Source organism: Ascidiella aspersa, chromosome 8 (genome assembly GCF_963924565.1).
Source record: "Ascidiella aspersa chromosome 8, kaAscAspe10.2, whole genome shotgun sequence".
Taxonomy (NCBI): domain Eukaryota; kingdom Metazoa; phylum Chordata; class Ascidiacea; order Phlebobranchia; family Ascidiidae; genus Ascidiella; species Ascidiella aspersa.
The window spans coordinates 5,938,547-5,963,958 of NC_139454.1; the positions used below are offsets into that span (position 1 = coordinate 5,938,547).

The following is a 25,412-nucleotide window of genomic DNA, read 5'->3' on the forward strand; positions in this document are numbered from 1 at the left end:
GCATACCTTTTCACGTACAATAGTGAAAGAGCGCCCTTTTTTAGCTTGCTGCTTAAATCCATTTTAACCTTTAGTCTTTAGTCCAAGTGTGCACATGCGCTATATGAGGTTTAAAATATATCTTCTTCTTGTGATAAAGTTGCATATTATCCTAAGCATAAAAATCCAACTGCAATGTAAAATAAAGGCTTTGCATTTAAAAAGGAATTTTTAATTGTTTAACTTAAGCTTGGCCAAGAGTTGCGTATGCGTAGGCCACTTAATCGGCTTTTTGTTCGCCGCTTGTACTGGACGTTAATTAACCACGCGAAATAATCACAAATAATATACATATTTCATATACGAAAAACTCTTTGTTCTCACTGCGAATTAACTGTTTCCTTATATTAACGTTAAATTCGTTTAGGCTTAAATAATTTTGTGAATGTCGAACCCCTTCAAGTGTAAATGTTTTTGGTAAAAGAGGTAGTGTAGATCCGGTGCACCAAAGTCTCATTACAAACAGAAAAAGTTGATCGTTTCCTAAAGGTTTTATAGAAACTGCTTATAAAACAAATATAAACTTGTGATTTATTATTATTACACGAGATATTTAAGCAATGTTCGACGGAAATAGTATTCAAAAACATTTTTTTATTTATTTATGGAAATTCACTGAGCAACATAAAAAAGAGAAGTATGTTTAACGATACTGTGCCGCTCAGTTTTCACTGAAAACAAAGAATGTTTAGTCTTCAAATTTAATCTGCTCTATGTACAATTTTACAAGAATGAGTTACGATTTGTGCTGCTTCTTCGAATGCCTGTGATTAAATTACTTGATCTTTATTTAATTCAAAACAAAATATAGGAAATTATTTTGCAGTACAACAGTTAAACAATGCCGGTAAGTTTAACGATAACTCCGCTACCATAACTATCCAAAAAAAAATATTCAGAGTACCTTTTCGAAAAGAAAAAAAGTGGTTAAGAAAAACAGAATGATACAACCTATGTAAAGTCTAAATTAATGATAAATGGCAGTCATAAAACACTTATCAAAACTCTACAACATCAATACGCCCTAGTCTGCATTGTTTGTCAGGTGCACACCTAAAATGTTTTGAAAACAATTTGTGTGCACACATGAATAAGCAATTTTGAGTTGTATTAAATTCCCAACCTCAGGTTTGTTTCTTTTGGGAATTTTTTCTCATTCGCGGCCATAGACTCGCATTTCGTTAAAAATCCCTTGCAAAGTATTGAAAGTTTCCAATCTGGCCCATGTCCAGTCTGTATTCTTTGGAAGATGTACACCGAGAATTTGTTTAAAGGAATTGATGTGTAATTTTTAGCCTTTTTCAGATACTTTATAACTATACATTTTGTTGATATATATTATTTGCGAGTGAGCGTTTGGGTGTGGGTGGGTCCCAGGTTGGAAAGTAAGGCCTGATTTATTCCCCGCGCAATTTCCCGCTTAGCCGCGGTCACAGCCTCGCATTTTATGTAAAATCAACGTTAAATCCGGTCAGCCGCGAAGAATCGCTGAAATGCGATAAACTTTCGTCGCGCTAACGGTTTTCAGTATAATACTCCATTTTCAGCCGTCCAAATTTTACAAATAACGTTATTACAGCCGCGCAAATTTGGGCTGAAATGTTACTACAGCCGCGCAATTTCAAGGTGCAAAATCGTCTCCCCCGCGCAAAATCCAAACTTTCCAATCTGGGGTGGGTCAAGTATTGGTATATTTATTATGTAATAATAATACTTGACCCACGCTAACCTGCACCCTAACCCAAATAATGTAACACATTAATGTTTATATTATACATATATTATTTGTAGAATTTTTGACATAAAAATTATATCCATATTCTTTTCATCTTTCAGCCTCAAGACAGTGGTGACAATGTGAAGGTAGTTGTTCGCTGCCGACCACTTAATGACAAAGAGAAGTCAATGGGCCATAAAGAAGCTGTTCAAGGTATAAAACTTAAGGCTCTCTTGTGATTAAACTACTATTGCTTTATACTAAAATAGGGGGTATTAAAGTAACTTAAAATATTAATGGTTTGTTATCTTGATTTGATAATTTTAGGTTTAAAATCTTGCAAAACAATATAAGAATATTATATTTAAGTGCATATTTTATATCAAGCTTTTTTCAATTTAATATTATGTAGTTTGATCACAAAAGAGTTAATATAAATTTCAAAGCATAGATCACTTGCAGTGTTTCCTGATACCACAATGAAATAATAACATAAGTATTTGTCATTTCAATTTAAGTTTATAATTTTTTTGAACACTTTAGAAAGCTCCATTGTGACTTTCAAGGTGGGGCTTAAATCGTTGAGAGCTCATGTAAGTAGTCTCCCTTACGAAAGGTTAAAAACCACTGGTTTAAAGCCATTCAACAGAAATATTGATTTTTAGTTACACACAAACTAAAATGCACAATACTATAGACACTTTATTATTATCAGAAGCAAAAACATTGTTATTTAATTAGGGATGTTCAAAGTAGAATATCGAATCCGAATTCCATCTGGATTCGAATCCAATTCTGCCGTTTATTTCGGGTAATTGAAACCGATATAATTTAATGTTTTTACCGCCGAGATTGTTGCGCCTAATTGTACAAACGCGTGTGGTAAGTTGGCCTGTCGCTGCGGCGACCAATTTATAGTGCTTGCTTTTCCCTAAATGCGTTAAGTTGCAAAAGTAACATTACGTTGTAAAACGTGCTGGCCATCCACAAAATGCGCTATAGGGTTACTTAAGGTCAACTTTAGGCCAATATTCAGCGAGGTTATGCAGTTATGCGCAGTTTAATTGTCAAAAATTTGTTAAGTCAATAGTAACTTTGTATTCTTTGCAGTGCATTATTTGACTGCATAACAGATTACGTTAGTAAAAAATAAGCCCCAAGACCTAACAATGCTTAAAAAAACAGGACCGAATTGCTTAAGACTTCTGTGTGCAGTGTTGCATTGTACTCACTATTGGCAAAAATATAAGTTTAGGAAACAACCTGGACAGTGGACATATTACAGTTTACACAACTGCTTCAAATGACTGTTGTTAAGAATGCTAAACATATGGGAGATTTTTTTTATTATAATGTACACATGTTAGAAAATTGTTTGGGCGATTTATTGCTGTGATTGTGGTCCTGTAGGGTAGATTAAGATTAATTCCTACCCCAAACAAAATCGAGGTTGAATAATTTAATAAAAATATACTAGGATTCAATATTCTGGATTCGTTATTCTAGATTCGAAACCTATTATTCTAGAATACCTTGGGATTCTACTTTGAGCATCCCTATATTTAATACATGTGCAACACTCTGGATACTCACCAAAGGTTTGGCTTGAGTAGCACAGTACATATGAAATAAGACATTTATACAAGGTAAAGAGCTTACATGCTTTTACCATAAAATCGATTTTGTATAAGTTAGCTGATGCAACGTAATGATAAACATTTCACATGAAAAACTCACATTTTGTTGCTTGGCATGTAGTTTTTAAACAATGCCATTACTAGATAATACTAAGTAATGTTTTTTAATGTGTAATATTTTTAACATACCAAGTTTGTTAAAAAAACTATGGTTTCAATGACCATTACCTTATATAAATCTTTGCCTGCCTGCAACAAAGTCAATAAAAATCATGCTCAATACCTTTTGTTTTAAAAGTATTAAAGCTAGATATTGTTGGCCTGTGAATACCAAACAAAATGGTAACAGATTACAGCAAACACAGAAATCTGTATATACATCCTTAACTTCCCTGGGAAACAAACAGCATGGCTTTAAATATATTTTAACTGTTCTTGCAGTCAATGAAGTGAGGGGACAAGTAGAGGTCAACAAAGGAAATTCAAGCGAACCTGATAAGACCTTCACCTTTGACACAGTATTTGGCCCACAAAGCAAACAAGTAGATGTGTACAATTTGACAGCACGGCCGATAGTCGACTCTGTCTTAGAAGGATACAATGGTATTTATTTTAACATATTCATCATAGCTTATTGTAAGAATAAATAAATCGACTTTTGTGATGTTCTACTACGTGATTTTCTTTGACTTAGTAAAGTGTATTGACTTATTAAAGTTGAAATTTTGTTACCGTTGTGACTCTGAAGTAGTTGTTCGTGAGGGTTAATCTTACTCCAATTAATGTAGTGCTTAAATTCTAATACAAACAACATCTATAAATACAAACCTAATTATTTCCCCAAAAGCTTGGTCTTAGTGTAGTTGCTTTATGCAAATGTAATTTCGATAGAAGTCTTTTTTCAATCTATGTATGTTGTCTGCAAGTCTATTTCGCTTAGTCGTTTGGTTGGCTGTAAAATATACAAATTAATGCAGTTTAATATTATGTTAAATATTAGACAGAACTTTAACTGAGCAGAACAATAACATCAGAAGTCAGAACTCATGATATTTTAAACAAATAGTAATGATGCTAAAAGTAATAATATATAAAATGTTATACAGATTTATTTTTCATTTGTGCTGCTTTTAATTTGCCATGAATACAGTGAAAGTTAGTATGCCATTTTTAAATTTCTGCTGTTTTTCAGGCACAATCTTTGCTTATGGCCAAACGGGTACGGGCAAAACATTTACGATGGAAGGGGTGCGCACCATGCCTGAACTGAGGGGGATTATTCCAAACTCTTTTGCCCACATCTTTGGGCACATGGCCAAAGCAGAAGGAGACACAAGATTTTTGGTGATTAGGACATTGCATTATTCATACGAGTAACATTAAGAAGTTGGCAAAGTAATGTACTGCGATTTTATAGGCTAGTTGGTAAAATTTACTCATTTTTGTAACTTATATTTTTGGAAAAACAAACATCTTGGGAAAAAAACAATCATAAAAGAGCTGAAATAAAAATAATATATATTGGTAAAGTTAAGCTTTGATAATTTTGTGTTTTTTTTTTAATGAGGTATTTTTGATATATTCAATAGTTTTGTTAGAAAAATTAATTCAAATAGTTCTTCTTGACTTATTTTTATAACTCTTAATTGTTTATATTTACACTTATTTGCATTGTACATTTTCTAAACCAGTGGTTCTCAACCTTTTTTAGCTTACGGACCGGTAAAATTTCAAAAAAAGTTTTGCGGACCGGTGGACCTTCAAAAATCAAAATCAACTCAAAATGTAATTACGACATAAGTATGCAACTTAAAAGCAAATAAAGGAAACGTCAAAATAGCAATTTGCCTCGGTCTTTTTGATATCATCGGCGTTTTACGTACAACACTTGCACCATTGTGACGAACAATAAAGTCCCAAGTAGACTATTAACGTTATATTGCGCCACAAAGCAGTAAATTACGGAACTGTCGAAGTTCTACATTTAATGGACAAGCTTTTAACATCTTATATAAAATTGTAATATATTTGGCGGACCGGCGGGAAGTTGATGCGGACCGGCGGTTGAGAACCACTGTTCTAAACCACTAGGTATTTTTTCCAAATAAACCTTTATGATCCTAGTAAGCAAAAAAATATTCAATGTATTGGACGAACCTAACTTTTTTCAAAACAACTAGTATCTGTGTCTAAATCAGTGGTTTACAACGTTTTTTCATTGGCATATAACATGGTGGCTCATTATTATTTACCTCAGCATAGCATCTGCAGAATACTCCTAACAAAGCTAGCAATTCAGGTTAGACACGAATAAAATATCTTAAAAGATATATATCTATATATATTTTTCGCCAGCAAAAGCAGTATTCCGCTGTTACTGATTACTATCAGGAATTAAGGTCGGCATTTATCTTGCAAGAGTCAAGGTAATTTCCAATACCGCATATCACTGCAAGCTTACCGCCTGGTTTTAAAGGAAACCATTTTACTTAATTTTAGTGGGCCAAAAATAAGAAAAAAAATTATTCCAGCACAAACTGCTCATTTCAGATTCTAATTGTAAAACGATGCGGTTTAAAGTGGCAAAAGTGGCAAAGAGAAAATGTAATGTACGACAGCAGCAGTACACTTCGTTATATTACAAAGCTCGGGATAAGATCTAAAAGCTGTTTTCGCCTACTACTCGAGTTTTGTATTAGACCACGGGTTAAAAACCACCGATCGAAATAAAACACCACCAGACATCTGAAACATTCCTTAATCTTCTCCAGGTGCGAGTCTCTTACTTGGAGATCTACAACGAGGAGGTGCGCGATCTGCTGGGCAAGGACGAACAAGCACGACTCGACGTTAAGGAGCGGCCTGACGTCGGCGTTTACGTAAAAGACCTTTCCACCTTCGTGGTGTACAACGCCGACGATATGGACCGCATCATGACCCTGGGCAACAACCACCGTAAGTTGGCCGACGATGCTCGCGCCGTTTCGCTTTTCGCTAAACTATAGGAACTGGAACTGGGTCGTGTTTACACAAGTTGCCTTCGGAGATACTTACCGAAATCGGTCAGCAGCCTGATCAGGATTGTGTACTATTTTCTCACCGTCTTCAAAAGAACCGTTTGTGAAACCTTTTGTAAACAATTATAAAAGAGCTTTTGAGATACAAGTTCTAAGCCTGGATATCGAGCAGCGACTTTAAAATTTAAAGTTTTCGTAGGGCGTACACCGGAAGCCTCAATTAATTGATCAAGATGCAAACAAGGCAAGCTAGAAAAACAACTATAATGGGGTAAGGTTCGAACCCACGACCTCCGGTCAAACCGGGATCGTCGCTCTACCAACTGAGCTACACAGGCTCACAAGGGAGCGAGTCGAGAAACAACCAAACACCAATGCTTTCTTTATTCTGTTCGTAAACACAACATCAATCGTAGGGGATCAACAGCCCAATTTTCAGTAACTGAAGCATACATATTAGTGTGTTCTGTAATCAAGCCCTTCTGGAGTCGTACTGGCCAACGATCACGGTACCCATATATAGACTCTCCGAAGGTATCTTGTGTTTGTCATCCTCCGCCTATCTTAGTGTGTTAACCCGCTGTTAATTGTGAAAATATATAGCAAATTTACGGTTTTGTGACAAATTAAGACCTGTAAGGGCCCTGTTGGCGTTTTTACTTTTGTTTGTCACGGGGATGCAAATCGACTATTACCAAAAGTTAAATATATCCTACTCCACATATAAACTCATCTTTTCAGCGGGCATTTAGCAACGTCATATTCAGCGCAAAATTTGGCTGACAGGTTGTCACCAAAACTCTTGACAGGTTGTCACCGAATTGGTGACAGGATGTCACAAAATCATTGACAGGTGTCAACGTTCTGATGACACTAAAAGAGTGTAAATCAAAAAGGCACGACCCCTAATTTAACGGGTTATCGAAGTTGTGTAATCAAACACCGCTTCTACTTGCTCAGGGTCGGTGGGTAGGACTGACATGAACGACCGCTCGTCACGTTCTCACGCCATCTTCACTGTGACAATCGAATGCAGCGAGAAAGGACTGGACGGGCAGCAACACGTCCGCGTCGGTAAACTTCATCTCGTCGATTTAGCTGTAAGTATCGATTATTAAGTACAGTAATTCGCTATATGCTATGCCATGGCATTATTCCTTTGTCGAATATGAATGCAGCCCATTTAAATTTTCAGATGGTATACTATTAATCTGCAAAGTACCCTATTCAAAAATAAAGCTTATAGTTCTTGTATAAGCTAAAAAGGGTATAAGATCATATCAAACAACAAATAGTTATTTAAGTATCAATTATATTATTTAATAATAACAAAGTAAAATAACGGTCAAATAAACGATCGCACATCGAACAGGAAATACCAAATTAGCCGCTAAACGTGAGTAATTTAATTAGAATACTTATGGCTATCTCGTTCCAGTGACATATAGTTATTCCAATATACAAACTGTTGCTATCAGGTATAGTGTTAAACAAACAAAAATAGGCGTCAGCGTCTTCAAAGAAAAATAAAGGTAATGATTAAAGGAAAAGGTAATCACTCCAAAGGCAATGATTTAATTACAAAACACATTTTTTTGCAAGGGTTCCGAGCGGCAGGTCAAGACAGGCGCCACCGGTCAGCGGCTGAAGGAGGCCACAAAGATTAACCTGTCGCTGTCCACCCTGGGCAACGTGATATCGGCCCTGGTGGACGGTAGAAGCACCCACATTCCCTACAGGAACTCAAAGCTCACTCGGCTGCTGCAAGACTCGCTTGGCGGCAACTCCAAGACCCTCATGGTATTTTTTCAACTGCTTTTGTTATTTTTTTGCGATTTTTGTGTAACTCAGACCAGCGGCTCTTCATACGCTGTGGCAACCGGAGCTTCGTATTTTATCCAGATTGGCACTTTTTCGTTTGGAAAAAGGCAGTTGGAACCGCTACGAAAAAATGGCGCCAATTTTCTTTCGAAAAACGTTGATGCTTTTTCTGTCATTATGTGGCACCGGGTATTCAACAGTTCGTTTTGCAGTCCAGTGCTCACTATTTTAATTTTGAAATAATCTTGGTGTCCCCCGTCCTGACATGTTAAGGTAGGGCTTGCTTTTTTTATCCGTTGATTTGATTTGAAACACATTTTTTGTTAGTTCCAAGGGCCTTTTTCTGTGTATCTCAGGCGAGCGGTCTTTATACGTTGTGACTACCGGTACTTCGCAGTTTGTTAAAGTTAGCGATATTTTTTGAGTAAAAGAAAGGCCGTTGAAACCGTTTTCTGAATAAAAAAAAGACTTGCGCCAGTTTGTTTCGCTTATGAAAAAAGCAAAAAAAGTTTATGTTTTTTCTGTTAATATGTTGTGGCATCCAACAGTTCGTTTTGCAGGCCAGTGCTCACTATTTTGTGTTTGAAATAATCTTGTTGTCCCCCCGTCCCACAGTTTTTACATATTTTTTAAAATCGACAATTTTTGACATGTTCGGTGTACTTTTGCTTTTTAAATGTACTAATATCCGCTGACTTGTGTTCAAAATCATGGTCGCTGTTTTGTTAGTTCTTAGGGTTTTTCTGTGTGTTTCAGCCCTAAGGCCAGGCTCAACTTTAAAAATAATAAATAGTGTTTTGTGTTTTACCTAAGACTTGCTTTTTTAATGTAGTAATGTCCAATACCTTTGTTCTCATTTCTTTGTGATAACTGTTAAAACTTTTCTCCTTTTGACTTTGACAGGCTGTAATGTTGGCTGGTGGCATTTTGCTAATTTATATTTTTAGAATTAAAAAAAAACATCGGATACTCACTAAAAAGAACTGAAATAAATAGAATATGGTAAAAGTTAAGATTTCTTTATTGCAAAATTTTCTTGGATGAGGTATTTTTGTGGTATTTAATAGTTTTGTTAAAGAAATGTAAATCAAATAAAACCACCTTGACTTCAATTATTTTATAACTCTGCTTTGAGATAGCAAGCCTAATGGGGTTTTGCATTGTCACAAATCACACCCTCTTAACAGACAACTGCTCCATTCGCTGTCTGTCCTCTAACCTTAACCAAAAAGCAATACATAAAAAATTGTACCGTCAGCCCGATTATTTTTCAGATATTTACCTACTGCGAGATACCAGTCCTTTTATTTACAGTGTGCCAACATTGGCCCGGCCGACTACAATTACGACGAAACCATCTCGACTCTGCGCTACGCCAATCGAGCCAAGAACATCAAAAACAAGGCCGTGATCAACGAGGATCCAAAGGTGCTGAAACTTTTTTTTAATAGTTATGGGCTTTATTTTTATGTCTATGACTTGACTTTGACTTCCTTGGCTGGGACTTGACTTGGAAAATTGATGACTTGGACTGGTACTCGACTTGTTATTTTTTGTAAAAGACTTGACTTTGACTTACGTTATTTTACAAATGTCTTGACTGGGACTTAAGTCGTTTTAGAACAATGGTTCTCAAACTTTTTTTAAAATATTACGCAACGGCCCCTAGCATTTTTTTGAATCGCTCACGGTCTTCGTCTTCTTAAAAATATACACAAATAAATACAAAATAACACGTTGTTTTTAATGCTATCAATGGTTCGGGGGCACTAGCTTCTTTGAGGTCTAAGTACGGCATAGTTACAGTTATTGTGTGTGTTGAGCTTAGTTTGGAAAAGTTGGCTGAAAATTTTATTGCACTAAAAAGTTTATTCTTCAGGAGCGTCGTGTTGATTTTTTGTTAGGTGCTTGGCGGCCCAAGAAACTTGTCTAGCGGGCCCCAAAAGGACCGCGGACCCCAGTTTGCGAACCGCTGTTTTAGAATGACTTGTTTACAACACTTACAACATAAGTGAACGGCCTTAGTTAAACTTTGATAAGTTGAGGACCTCTTGCTTACACCACAACCTCCGTTTATATTCAGGACGCCATGCTCCGTCAGTTCCAGAAGGAGATCGAGGACCTCCGGCGCAAACTCGCGGAGCAAGATGGGAGCGGGGAGGAGGGCAGCGGGAGCGAGGAGGAAGTGATGGGAGAGGACGGGAACATCACCAGGAGGAAAAGTAAGTCTCTTCACGTCAGTGCTGCGGAGTCGGACTCAGGACTCAACGGAGTCGTTTTATTTTGCTAGAGTCGGACTTAAGACTCTAGTAAGACTACGTAAGGCCCGAGTATCGAGTCCAACGTGCATATGCGTAGTACCAAATTGTGAAACTAATATTGCCGCCAAATGTAAAAAAGTAAAAATGGAATAGCAAATGGTGTATATGTTTTTTAACAATGTACTGTAAGTTTTCTAAGACTCTAATGAGGGTTTTTCTAAAAATCAACCTTTTTTTGATTACGTGAATGGGTGAAATACAGGCTGTAGAGTCGGAGTCTCTAAAATCGGCGAAATCGAACATTTTAACCGACTAATGACACCTGAGACTAAAACGCAGTATTCCGCACCAAGTTAACGTTACGGTTATTGTTATAGTAGTACTGAAGACGAATCATACGGTATAAAGAGTTACACTGAAATCTGGTATTTGTTTGTTTATCGAGTTTTTTTCAGCGCAACATTATTCTAAAATTTGTCAAAAAATATTGTTCAATTCAAACAACCTTCCCCCCAAAAAAATTCAAACACAATTTTTTTTTTTTTTCAGAAAAACACAAACGCGCGAGACGCGGTTCTTCGTCACGCATGGCCGAGCTCCAGAAGAAGATAGAAGAGGAGCGCAAGCAGCTGGAAGAAGGAAGAGAGATGGCGCAGGAGGAGAAGAACAGGGTCAAGCAAGATTTGGAGAAGAAGGAGGATGAACTGAAGAAAGCTCAGTGAGTGAAGCGCGACTTTTGTTCTTTAGCTTTTAGTATATGGTAGTTCGAAAAGTGGAGTCTGTTAAGTAGTTTATTTTATGTTTTTTTTTAAGTTGTTTTAATAATTATTTTACTTGCAAAAGGGCCCGCTATGTGATATTCTTAAAAACACGTTTGGAAACCGCTGGTTTATAGTTCCGTATTTTCTAAAGTAACTCGACTTTTCTGGGTAAAAAAATATGTAGAACATATGGCAAAATGGCTTACGACATTGAGTTCGACTTCGCCTTAATTGGTTCACAGCTCTTGGTGGTTGAATTTTTCTCGTGCATTACTGTGTGCGGTAAAAGCAATCACACCCGGTTTAGATAGTGTATCTCTCCACGATTCCTTCTTTCTGACGTCTGCCTTAGCATTATATATACACTTACCATCTGTGACTTCTCTCTATGTTGAAAATAAATAAAGAGTTATTCGAAACGTTCAAAATGATACCTACTTATGTATGGGCTTTGATATTCTTATTACGTCTTACTACAACCTCCAACCATTATGCTCCAAAGGTAAAAGCAATGTATAGGTTATTGCACTGAATATTTGATAACAGAAATCACCTTGAACCTTGCAAGATAAGTGCGGACCTTAATTTCTTATCAGTAACAGCGGTGCGTCTGACTCAAATTTTTGCGTCTGAATCAATTTTTTATTAAAAGTGAAGAAAAGAATATTATTAAAAATAAAACGTTTATACACTGAATATAGTTAAGACTTCATTTCACTTTCATAGTTTTTGGACCGGAAACAGCAGATTTCTGAAGTCTTTTTTATAATGTCATCTCTAAAATTGGTTTGCCGACACTGTAGTCCATGGGAAGCAAACGCATTCTTTAGTGGTCCGCTCAAAACAGTTTAGGAACTCCTGTCTTAGGTATTCCCTACTTTTTCCTTCTCCAGAGCCGAGAAGTTGCCACCGAACCCTCTTCCTTAGTGGAAGGTGGACAGCTTCTTGCTGGTTGTTGTTCAGGTAGCTGTTGCGACGAGAACCACCACATTTCTGTCAAAGTTATTGTCCGAACTGACGGAAACGTATTTTCTTTCTTCATCTTTAGAGCGGAGCACGACCAGCTCCAGGAGCGGCTGAAGGCGGTGGAGCGGAAGGTGATTGTCGGAGGAGTGGACCTCCTCCAGAAGGCGGAAGAGCAGGAGAAGCTCCTTGAGGAATCCAACATCGAGATGCAGGAGCGGAAGAGCAAGGAGGCTGAACTCCGGAAGCAGATCGAAGAGAAAGAGGTGCGGAAGTAAAAGTTTGCATATCCACGCCAAAAAATTTAATATTCTAAAACTGAACCGCGATGACTTTCGGTGTACTATTGATACGTAAGCCGTAATCGTTGGTCACAAAGCAGCTTCAGAAGGTTGTTAACACAGAGTCGGGATTGATAGTAGTTATTTAGACCAAAATTTTTTTTTTTATGATGGTGTTTAGTAACTAAAATAGGCATCTATTACAATGTTTGAGACTAAAAAACGTTTTTTTACGAGTCATTTGTAACAAAAGTAAGACTTGTATGGCAATGTTTTGAAACCCCGTCTTTATAACACTGTTTTTGTAAAAAAAATATGTTTTTTGCCTGTGCTTTGGACATATTAGTCATTTCTTTTAGGCGCTAAACAATTTTGTTTTATTAATATTGCCATCGCATGCCTTCAGTTGGTATTCTGTCACAAATGTTTTATCGTGAGTGTGCGAAAATCTGTTTAACTAAGTTTCAAAGATGGGTTGTTTGTTTTTTAGTTTTTACCCTGTAGAGCAGTGGTTCTCAACCTGTGGTACGCGTACCCCTAGTGGTTCGCGAAGCCATTTTGTGTGGTACGCTGAACGCAGTATGTTTTTAATTAAAATTACAGTTTTACCAAAAGGTCAATCATTTTTTTGTATTGTAATAAATACATTCATCGTAGTTATTGTATAGTTAAATATTTTATGCTTCTTTAACGATAGGAACTATTATCTTTCCGGAACATCTATGCAAATTTCTTTTATGACATCATAGCAAAACAACAAAGAATCACAAAACTTGACAACCGGTATCTTGCAAGTTAAAAAGGGGAAACTTTTTTGAGATTAGTGGGCCGCATTTTTTTCGAAATTTCCGGCTCAACTACTTAGCTAATCCGCCCCTGTTAATAATCCTATATACATTTCGAGTAAAGTTGAGTTTTTCGATAATTGGTGGCACGCAACAAGATCATAGAACCTCGAGGTGCTACGCGGTTAAAAGAAGTTTGAGAACCACTGCTGTGGAGGCAAAGTATTTTGGGTATTATTTCTGAACCGAAATCGATACTTACTTAGATCTGGTGCCGATAGATGATATTTTGTTAAACATATCGCTACTTAATACGTTTTAATTTCTCAAATTGTCATTCATAGCTTTTGTTTTCGTTTAGTTTTTGCGGCCATAACAAAACAAAGCGTTTACCTTGACCATAAACATTATATTTAGATATGACCAGAATAAACAAAAACACAAAAGCAGAATTATTGTGACGACAGACTAACTTAAAAAACATTTTTGCGCTGGTCTAGAATCCTACCACAGCGTTCTAACAAGTATTAAATCAACGCAAAATATTTGGGTTAGGGTGCGGGTTAGTGTTTGGGTGAGGGTGGGTCAAGTATTATTATATTTATCATTTAATAATAATAATAGACTTGACCCACCCAAACCCAAACGCTAACCAGCACCCTAACTTGAATAATGTGCGCTGTGGTAAGGTTCTAGACCAGCGCCAACATTTTGTATCAAAACGAAAACCTTATTTGAACGTAGCCAGAAAACTTTGCATTGTTAGCATTAGCAATGTTCGTAATTTAAGTTTGTTCAATTCAGGCGGAGCGGCTGGACATCGAAGAGAAGTACACTGATCTCACGGAAGAAGCGCAAGTCAAAACGAGGAAACTTAAAAAGGTTTTTACTTGCTCAATTTTTGGTAAACCGCGTTAAAGCGTTCTTTGCAGTCTTTTTTGATAAAAAAGGCACTTTGTATTGGCGCTTATAATGTAGCCATTGTACGCCCAACATACTAAGGTTATTTTTGCGAAATAATAAGCCACACAACATCGCTATGTTTCATTAATCAATAACAGCTCCTCTAGGATTTGTTACTCTTAACCAACGTTTCGGCAACCTATTCAAATCGCCTTCGTCAGATTTCAACGAAACGTTGGTTAAGAATAACATCTACCAGAGGAGCTTTTATTGAATATTATTACAATGCATGCAACAGTTTATATAAAGGAGGTTTGGCGAAGGCGACTTGCATAGGTTTCCGAAACGTTGGTAAAGAATTATAATTACCAGAGAAGCAGTTTGGGATTATTATTACTATGCCTGGTAGCAACAGTTTATATATCGCTATGTGTCATTATGAATGACTTTTTTACAACACTATATCGCGATGTACCATTATGCTCCTACATGCTAATTTTTTTTTTGCGAAATAATAAGTAACACAACATCGCTATGTTTCATTAATCAAAACAGCTCGTGAACCCTGACGAATGCGATTTAAATGGTTGTTTTGATTATTATTATTTTACCTGGTAGCAACAGTTTATATATTTCCACGTTTCGTTCCCGAGTGCCGATCTCAAAACTCCACTTCTTCATTTTTCTCCTCAGGTGTGGACGGACTAGGTATCATTTTGATGCTGAAAATGAACATTCGAAACGTTCAAAATGACACCTACTTCTGTATGGGCTTTGATATTATTACTGCGTCTACCTAAAACCTCCAACCATTATGCTCCAACATACTAAGATTATTTTTGGCGAAAAAAGAAGTCACACAACATCGTTACGTTTCATTAATCAGAAACAGCTCCTCAAGGATTTGTAATTCTTAACCAACGTTTCGACAACCTAGGGTGACGAAGGCGACTTACATAGGTTGCCCAAACGTTAGTTAGAATTAACAATTACCAGATTGAATAATATTACTATGCCTGGTAGCAGTGTTGTAAACAAGGATTTTCAAAATAAAGTCAAGTCATTTGCCCAAAAGACTTAAGTCAAGTCATTGACTTAAGTCACTACAACACTGCCTGGTAGCAACAATTAACTTATCGCTACGTTTCGTTCCCGGGTGGCGATCTCAAAGCTCCTCCTCATCTTCCTCGTCTTCCCCAGGTGTGGACGATCTACATGGAGCACAAGTCGGAATTGAAGGACATGCAGGAGGAGCAGCAGCGGGAGATCGAAGCTCTTCTGGAGGGAGTCCGGCAGATGTCCTCGGAGGTTCGACGACTCACCCTAATCATTGAGCACTTCATCCCCACCGAGTTCTACGACATGATCCAGGAGCACACCCACTGGAACGAGGATATCGGCGAGTGGCAACTGGTAGGGAGCGATTTTTGCCTTCAATTTTTTGTTCTACCGTTACAATTTTTTTTTTTTATTTATTTATTTTTTTTGCTCTTCGATACAAATTGACGCCATTTCTGTGCTCCAACAAGTAAATAAGTGAAATTGAAACATTCATACCCTTTTTCCTGTGTAATGTGTATTAGGCCAAAAGTTGCTTTAGGGTTAAGACGTCTAGTTACCTCCAGTCTATAATCTTTAAAAAAATTAACTTTTAAGTTTGAATCGCTGCATTGGACCGTAAATTCGACTAAAATTGCATCGTTAATTTGGTTTCGGATCGGCACCGATACCGCATTAGTAGGCTATAGGACAGGTGTTCCTAAACTGGGGTCCATGGTCCCCTTGGGGGTCCGTGAACTAGTTTTAGGGGGTCCATGAAGGCCAAATTGAAATATTAGTGTAAATATATTTAGAAAGTAATCAATTTTTTAAAGAAAACAGTTTGATTAAAAATAAAACAGTTTTGCACTGACTTTGTTTAGACTCTATTCCACGTTCACATTTGTGAAACGAAATCAGCAGATTAAGAAGCCAATTTGTACTAAGACGTCAATTTATGACGTCATTTTGATTTTTTTTTGCCTACCGTTGTCCACGCGAGGCTAAAAGAGAATTTAGGGGTCCGCGGTAAAAAAAAGTTTAAGAACCCCTGCTATAGGACGACTACCAATAGTAATAATTACTGAACAAGCAAGCAGATTTGACGCACAGCATGTAAGTTATTTTCGAAATTGTATACAGCTGGCCGATTTGTTCAATTGATGTTTTGTTTTGCAGAAATGCGTGGCCTACACCGGAAACAACATGCGAAAACAGACGCCACCTAACGAAAAAAATGCTGGTGACAAGGTAGGCTGCTTTATTGTCAGGCTTAGGTTCTCGATGGCCCAACTTTTATTGAAATGCTTCGGACATGGGTAGACTACTTTTCGGTCTAACATGGATCTCAATAAAATGCCAAAAAGTGCTTATGATAGCTTTTCGACATGGTTTATTGGTTTAACAACCACGGTTTTTAGAAGTTTTTATAGTCTGCGAACTCTTAATTTCCCTTAAAGGATCACCACCCTAGGTTTGATAGCGATAAACAAAATGCCTTTAGTTGTCTGCTTTTCTGCACGCATTCGTTGAAGTGCATTGAATGTAGGCCTACTCGTCAACCCTAAAACATTTTTTCATGACATACATATTTTTAAACCCTGATTTAAACAGAATAGTGCCATCTAACGAAGAACTATTTTTTACATTTATCCTTTTATAAAAATGATTGATAACCTTTCGGTATTTTTAGAAAGCCGTTACAGTCCATAGCTAAACCATTTTAGCTATGGACTGTAACGCAAGGTTGAACAGTCAAACACATTGGACGCTAAATATAACCCCGTCAACTTACACAGTTTGGCAACCCAACTAGGACTAGGCTATCCACTTCTGGGTGGCACCCCAACGTTTTTTTAACTACTGTAACTCTTTATAAATAAAATGAAAATACTGATTACTTGTAATGAATTAAGTTAACGACTTTATTTAAATGAAGTTAGATCGCTGTTCTCAAATAGCATGACTTTAGTGAACTCCTTTGACCAAAATGACATGACTTGACTTGACTTCTGTATTTTGGACAAATGACTTGACTTGAGCTCAAATCATGATGTCAAATGATTTGAGTTTGAATTTTTTTGATAAAATTAGGTTATTCGTCTCAATTTTTGTACGTAAAACAATATTTTTTGTATACTTTGTTTTTAGTTGAGCTATTGCTCATAATAATTGAACGAGTTTACCAATTGGAAAAGTTTAAAGTTTACTTTTATGTCAGTGACTTGACTTGGCGTTGACTTGCTCTCATAATGACTTGACTTGTTATTTGTGCAAAATATTTTACTTGGATTTGAGTTAATTTTTAAATGACTGGAACTGGGACTTTTTTTCTTATTTTTTAGTTAACTTATTGTTCCAAATCGGACGAATTTACTCATTTGGTTTATCGTTTTGTTTATTAGTAAATTGACATGGACTTTTCGAAATAACTTATTTACAATACTGCCTAACCCCAATCCTCCTTTCCCGACCAAGGGTGAGGTGGACCTTTCGGGAAAGTACCTTCACTACTCAAACGTGGGCGCACGCAGCGGGGAAGCCCCGAGACCGAAAACAGGCAAGGGCAGCTCTTCGGCCAAGTTCAAGTTTGGCAAAAAGTAAGCGGCTGTTTTGTTTTATGAAAATTTATCTTAATAAAGCCATCAATAATGTAAAGCATCAACTTGTTGCACAGAGTTTAATTTTATATTACTTACTAACAAGTAACTTATTATTAACATGAAGCATCCTTAATTCGAATGAATTAATAACATGTGGTCAATAATAAGCACTGGCAAAGTATTAAGTAGGCACATACAACAAAGACTAACACCTGGTAACTTATGAAAAACACCAATTGAACTACATAAATGGAAAGCATGCTGCCACATCTACAAAATCAGGCCCGCACAAAGCACTCATGCATAAGAACAGTCATACATAAAATGAAAGTAAAGAACAAATAAAATGCAATTAAGGGGAAGTAGGTTTAACATTTTTTTTTCAGACAAGTTCAAAAGTTGTGGCATATGCGTTCAGCATAAGCTTGGGAGTGTTGCAATCAACATTGCACCGCTTCGGGGATTTTTACTAATTGCCTAATCTATCAGTGATTTTGCCTGTTTGTAAAGCCATGTCAGGAATGCATTAAACTATAAAGGTTTGTTAGATTAGATTATAACCAGAATAAGAGCACACAAGCAATTTACAATTCAGACTAGAATAAGAATGAGCTCTCTTTGCTCTAATTAAATTAGTAAACTAGAATCATCTAGCTGTCCAAATCTGCAAAAAAAAGAATCATTAAAAAATGTTTAGGTATGTGCAATTAACACAGTAAAAACATTAAATGGTAAATTACAAATACTCCTTTAAATCAGAGGTTCCCAACGTGGTCGGTACCGCCCCCTTGTGGGCGTTGGCGAGTTACAAGGGGGCGTTTTGGGTCTGTTTCTAATCTGGGGGGCGCTGAATGCACATAAGGGGGCGTTACATAAAAGTACTTATAGGCGGCTAAATTTTATAAAAAGTTCACATAACAATAGTAACAAACAAGACTGTAGGTAACTTTTAACCTTAAATGGCAACTTTTGTACTGCGAACTTGTAGTACCATTGTTACGTAATAATTGACTTTCTTATGTAAAGTTGTTGGTTGTTGCGTTTCACAGTTTTATACGCGACAAAATATTTGTATATTTAAAGCAGGGGTCGCCAACTTACGGCCCGCCACCTCTTTGACAACTTGATACGAGTCCATTTTAAATACTTTTTGACGATTTTAACTTAGTACGGGCAAAAATTTTCGCGCTTCGCGCCAATGATCTTTATACGTCCAGTTTGTTTACGTTTTAATGCTGTCTTTGGAATAGATTAGCGCTTTTTTATGGTTGCGGATAAAAGGAAAACGTATTCAAAAGTATTAGACATATATTTTTTAACATTTTTTGATTTTTTTCGGCAATGTAATAAATACTAGCACGAAATTTAAAAGAAATGTTGGTATACCCCAAAAATATTGCGCTCGCTTCGCTCGCCAGGTGCGCCAGGACTTAAAGAGCTTAACAAACACTGAATAACACTATCTATAAACACTAAGGTTATCGCGTTTCCTCAAACTAGCTTTATTACACTTTTCATTTGTAGTATGGATGAAAAAAATCCGAGGTCCGCCTGATTCACAGTTGTTCTAACATTCCAATAACACAATTCTTAGTTAACATTTTGTGCGGCCCACAGAGACCTTCCTGAGTTTGATTGGTGCCCGTGACAAAAAAAGGTTGCCGACCCCTGATAGTATTGATGCCGAAAGTTGAATATTTCCTCGTAATGACATAACCTGGTGAATTAATGTATCCATAAATTCCTATAGTGAATGTATGTTAGACAACCTAAAATATTACGGACAGCTTATCGAAACAAAAGTGCAGACAATATGATGTTAGACAACGATTAATATGATACTTTACTGTAAAGCAAGATGAGGGGGGCGATATGAAATAAGATTTAGCCCAAGGGGGCATTAGTGTAAAAAAGATTGGGAAACACTGCTTTAAATGTACCTCGGCATCGCGGGCGATTTATATTCAATATTTCCAATTAAACATTATATTGTAGTATCAAAGTTTGGAATTTAGATATATATTTGCCAAACTGCGAATTTTGCTTTAGGAAAAAGCCGATGAGCTCGCAAGACCAAATAGACGCCGTGTTGCTGGGCAACTGATGACGTTCGACTTTTTGCGTTATTGTCAAGTGAAAGTGCGCTCGAAGTCGGTTACGTCGTCACGCGATGTTTCGATTGGTTTCACACGACAGAAAGTATCACCATTCATGATCAGATTTTGATGCTACAGTGAAGTTCAATACAATGAGTTTTTCTTTTAAAAACGGTTAGCAAAAATTGTGAACATTCGTTAACTAAAAACTAGTAGCTAATAAGGTACGACAAAACAAAATGTAAAATGTGTTTAAATAAATAACTAGAAGACTTATAGATGTTGCGTTTACTGTCTCTTCGTTTCGTTTCATATATTTAAGTATTTTTATGGTGCATTTTTCGTGACGTCATGTTTTCTCGTAGAACTATTTTATTTCCTCCTTGCACGTTCGTCGTTGTCGGCGTCCACTGTGACAATAAAATCTGTAGAGCGATGTCTCTAAATGCTACGCGAAGGCTGGCAAGGATTAATCGCTGTAGTTTTAGTCTGAGCTTTACGTAACAAACAAAGACCGACCGTTTTAAAGTAATCGCGTTTGGAAGTCTAACATGGTGGTTGTAGGCAGACTTGGACAACTAGATTTATTTCAGCCTTTTAAGATTAGAATTAGAGCACTCAAGTAATTTACAAATTAGATTAAAATTAGCCGCATTTTGCTCTAATTCAATGAGTTAGAAAACTAGAATTATCTAGTTGTCCAAGTCTGGTTGTGGGTAACCTGCAACATGGTGGTAATCGTAAAACGAACGTATCCGGCCCGCGGCTCATTTTCAATAAAAGTGTTTTAGGCAAAAACAAGCCCTAACATTTTGTTTCTTGATTTTAAAATATTTTGTTGAATACATTACTCTTGTAAGGCATCCTCATCTATTCCTGCTCTTATCAGCTTGTCAAAACAAGAATATTGAAAGATTTTTTTAAGAGGTATCACACTTTGTTTATGTGTATTTGAGATCAGCTTTATTTGACACGGCCCTCCAAGACATTTTCTGTTTCTCAGGCGGCCCACTCTCAAAAATAATAATTGCCAACCCATGCCGTGGAGCGTCATTCACTTCCGCACACGCGGAAATTGTCTGTATAAAGCAGGGTTTCTCAACAGATGCGTTTAAACCGTCACTTCGGTTTATCTTGAGTCGGCCACAACAAACAAAACGGAGGATCTACTGTGCTATTGTAGACCTAAGTGTTGCCACATTAATCATAGGCTAGTAAAACCCAGGCTTCTGGTATTCAGTATGACTTTATAAACTTACATTACCAGTTTACGCGAAACATTTTTTAATCAGTTTTCGTTGTTTACCAACGTATATCACATAAAAACACGTTTAAAACCTAGTTTATATGTACGTTTTCCAAAGTTGTTATTTTGCTTAAGGACCAGTCAAATCATTTGTGAAATAACAGCTCCAAAAATGGGGTAAAGTGGGAATTTGGGGGCTTTAAGAATACATTTTAAGCTACGTAAAACCGGAAAATAAATTAGTGATGCTTTCTTGCCATTGTTTAATATAAAAATGACAAGGTTTCTGTGTTTTTTAAGAAAAAACGTACAGTATCGTGTTAAGGGAAGTCCCAGATTTTAGCAATTTGAGTGTGATAACTTTGGGGTGTCTGCGGAGCCCCTAAATGTTGTCCAATTGTTTTGAAAACTTACGAAACTCATTTTTATGTGACACATAATGGGAAATCAAGCAGGAAGCATAAATTTTCAAAAAAAGTTAAATCTGAACAACCCTAGTGTACATTGTACAGTACATGATGGTTTGAGAGTTTAAACTGCTAGCTGCTATTTTGATCTTTGAATAATTTGGTCGTAAGATCCGTTTCCTTACATTCACCAGTGTCGCTACTATCACCTTTTTCTAACTAATTCCAGTGGATTGATCTATACGCCAGCTATACATGTTTAATTAGTCCATGTTTTCCATAACACGCACTTTCCTGACAAGCCCACAAACATATGTCTACTATACTAGGACATTTGTAGTTGATAAAAACGCCTAACACAGTTGTAAAGTAGTGATATAAGATTAGAAGTTTTGTATGGAATATCGTAGCACTACAACTTAATTTATCACAGTGATAACCCCAACTTAACGCAAGTTATAATTCATTTTAGCTTTGCCAAAGTCAAATGACTTGACAAGCATATAACAGAATTACTATTGTGTGAGCCGTGCGCATTTATTTCTTCCTGTGTTAATAATTTTTGGCTGAATTTTACAAACTTTTTTAATCATTTACTAAAAGTATTTACGAGGCGTGCTAAATCGTTTCGCGTTATTTTAAAAATAAATGTTAGTTATTGCAGAATACCAACTGTCGAGAACAGTTAATATATCAACTATTGATAGTCGTTTAACTGATTTAGTTCATTGTAAAATACATGATGTATGCGTTGTATGGTTTATTTGTACAATATCCAAATGTTTTGCTTTATACAGCGTGATGCTTACATTTAAGCCATTATCGGGTGTGTTGTAAATATTAATGTTTGCGTTATAATATGATCACTTCTTTGTGTTTGGCAAATCATTCTTTAAGTGAGAAGTAAAGCATACCGTGCGATGAACAAAATCCCACGATGCTGTTCAGATATTGATTCAATGAACTTCCTCAGTCTGGGCTGCAGAGTGTATAGCCATATGCAAGAAACTAGTCATATCAAAGTTAGGAACAATTTAGCCTTCCATTCTCTAAGATACTATGATGTAATAATCTTTTGTAAATGGCCGTTTGTCTAATAATTCTAAATGAGGTAATCAGGTGGCACTATGTATAAAGACAAATTGTATTGTATTCTCGCCAAGCTTTAGTACTTTCTACTTTGACCTGATGAGGTGCGGTTGTGCGAAAACTTGTCGAGAATTTAATGCAATTTGTCTTTAAACAGTGCCACCTGATTACTCAGTCTATGTCTATGATGTAATGAAAAGCTAGCACAGTGTTTTCATAATTTGTTTTCTAATTTATAGAACAGTAGATGTGGTAAATTTAACAGAAGATGGCTGAGGCGAAACAGCTCGGCTACTACGAGAAGCGCCTTTTGCTGCTGCTCTTTCTTTCGTCCATTCCGAACGCGTTCGTCGCATTTCAAGTTTTGATTCTGCACTTTACTCCCGTGCATTGGTGCAATGTCGAGGTACAAGACCAGGCAACAATTCAGCAACAAGACGACGCAAATTTCAGCTCAGTTGAACTTCGGGAATTAATTTTAAACATGACCATACCTTGGGAGAAAAACAGTGCTGGGCAGCTGTCAAGAAGTAAGTGTTTTCAATTTGATCCGAGTCTGAACGCTTCACAAGTAAACCGCACAAAAACACCCTGTCAAGCCATCCACTACGAAGGAGAGGAGATTTCAGCCGTCACGGAATTCCATTTTGTGTGCGACAGGGCGTGGATAAAGCCGGTGCTGTCGTCACTGCTGTTTGCCGGAATGGTAATCGGGGCACTTTCAAGTGGATACCTTGCTGATAGATTCGGAAGGCGTCCTGTGTTCCTCGCTTTCACAGCGTGGGCTTTTTTTGCTACAGCTGCATTAAGCTTTGCACCAGAAGTGTGGTCCTACGCAATCCTTCTTTCGATGACTGGGCTTGGTGGATTGGTGAACTACGGGGTAGCGTCAGCCATTGGCTCTGAAATGTTACCTAAAAGGTACCGTTTAAGCGCTTACTTTGCTCTTGTATCTGGATTTTCAGTGGGATACATACTGATGTCACCACTCACATATTTGTTTCCTGATTGGCGTTGGTTTCTACGAGTCACTGGTTTGCTTGGCCTCCTTTATATTCCCTACTACTGGTTAATTGACGAAACGCCACGTTGGTTGTTCGCTTCGGACAAGTCGGATGAAGCTCGTAGAGTTTTGCAAAAAATCGCTAAACTAAATGGCACTTCCGTCGAAAAAGTAAAAGTGCTTAAAGAAACTGAAGAGCAAGAATGTTTATCCGCCCTTCAAACTATTATTGAATTGACAAAGGAAAGTGTTTTACTACTGAGACTGGCAATTTGCGTCTATCTTTGGTTCATTATCGGAATGACTTACTACGTTCTTGCCTTGGGAACAAATAAACTCAGCGGAAACAGATTCGTCAATCTACTTTTGTCAGGTATAGTTGATCTTGCTGGATGCCTGCTGTTCTTACTTTGCGATCGCTTCCTCGGCAGGGTAAGCACTTACATTACCTCAACAACGCTGCTCGGACTTTCCATCATCTTGACTTGTTTCTTGCCAGAGAGTCAAGTCGCAAGTCTCATAACCCTAAACCTTCTTGGAAAGCTTACTGCTACTGTTTCCTTCGCCGTAGCATACGTTCACATTTTGGAGATTTTTCCGACCAGGATAAGACAGACCGTGCTATTTTTCGCTGCGGCAGCGTCAAAAGTTGGAGGATTCCTGTCGCCGTTCGTGATCTACGTCGGCGAGAAAGGCGATAGTATGACGTCATCGTTGGTCGTGGCGTCATTGGTTTTGTTAACCGCGCTCGGCACCGCGTTCCTACCGGAAACCAAAGCTGCACCATTGCCCCAAACTGTACAAGAAGCAAAGGCCCTGCCAAGAAAGCAATGGTTCCGATTAAGTTCAGCGCGGTCAAGCGAGCGCCCTCCAGTGACTAAATTGGATGCAGCAACTGATCCCCTTGAGGGCGCTGCACTTCAAAATTGAAAAAAACGGTATTCAGTGGTGATGTCCGCTACTCGACGTTTTATTCCGATGCCCGTTTTTCTGGCAAAAAGTGCCCAGATTCGATCTGATACAAAATGACGTCATTAATTCTATACTTGAACAATAGATGAAGTTTAAACGTTTAGAAGTAATATTTTTCAGGTTATTAGGCCGAATTTTGCCTTTGCGGTAAAAAGTTGGATTCAACTCAGTTTTTAACCTACTATAAATTGAAACATTGCATTGAAACGTATATCGAATTCTCAGATCGTGCATAAGGGTTAACCATAATCTCAAGTTCAAATTATGATATTGCATATCGTATTGTGTTCTTCTATTTTTGCAATTTATATCGGTGTTTGGACATTGAATCTTGACAATATACTGCAATTATTTGGTTATGATTACATTTTTGTAGTTATACGGTTAAGTAAACCAGTTTCCTATTGCTCACCGAATTTGGATCCGGGGATGGAATGAACACTTAATTTATGTGTTAGACTGGTTTGAGAGAAGCCGCAGTGCGTCCTACTGGCTATACGGAACTTTGTAAAAGTCTGTTTTGCGAACTTATAACTTATATTTGTGTTTTGTTTTCCGTCATAAACATAACATAAAAAGTACAACCCTATATAAATTACTATTTTTGACACTTTAAAATAAATGAACGATAAAATATGTGGCACTACTGGAAAGTATTTTTTAACAGGTTTTCACTGTGACTTCAGGCTCATGCCTTGACCCTTTTCAAGATGCAATTTCAGCCAAATTAATCTGGTTAAAACCTTTCTGGGCAAACGGAAACAGCTTTGTAA

At 37.1% G+C, this 25,412-nt stretch overlaps 2 protein-coding genes across 2 annotated transcripts; both read left to right on the forward strand.

Moving 5' to 3' along the window:
- Positions 1-754: 754 nt before the first annotated feature.
- On the forward strand, positions 755-20,339 carry LOC146135506 (kinesin-like protein KIF3A). Its single transcript, XM_083396030.1, has 16 exons — positions 755-886; positions 1,876-1,969; positions 3,835-3,996; positions 4,586-4,737; positions 6,165-6,348; positions 7,371-7,510; positions 8,013-8,210; positions 9,546-9,659; positions 10,315-10,453; positions 11,042-11,210; positions 12,302-12,482; positions 14,087-14,164; positions 15,386-15,598; positions 16,403-16,474; positions 17,702-17,823; positions 19,876-20,339. Exons 1-16 carry the CDS (start codon positions 881-883, stop codon positions 19,928-19,930), a joined length of 2,079 nt encoding a protein of 692 aa, XP_083252156.1. The 5' UTR covers positions 755-880; the 3' UTR covers positions 19,931-20,339.
- A 2,593-nt stretch (positions 20,340-22,932) lies between these two features.
- Positions 22,933-24,597, forward strand: LOC146135507 (organic cation transporter protein-like). The gene has a single exon (XM_083395771.1). It carries the CDS (start codon positions 22,933-22,935, stop codon positions 24,595-24,597), a length of 1,665 nt encoding a protein of 554 aa, XP_083251897.1.
- The last annotated feature ends 815 nt before the right edge of the window (positions 24,598-25,412 follow it).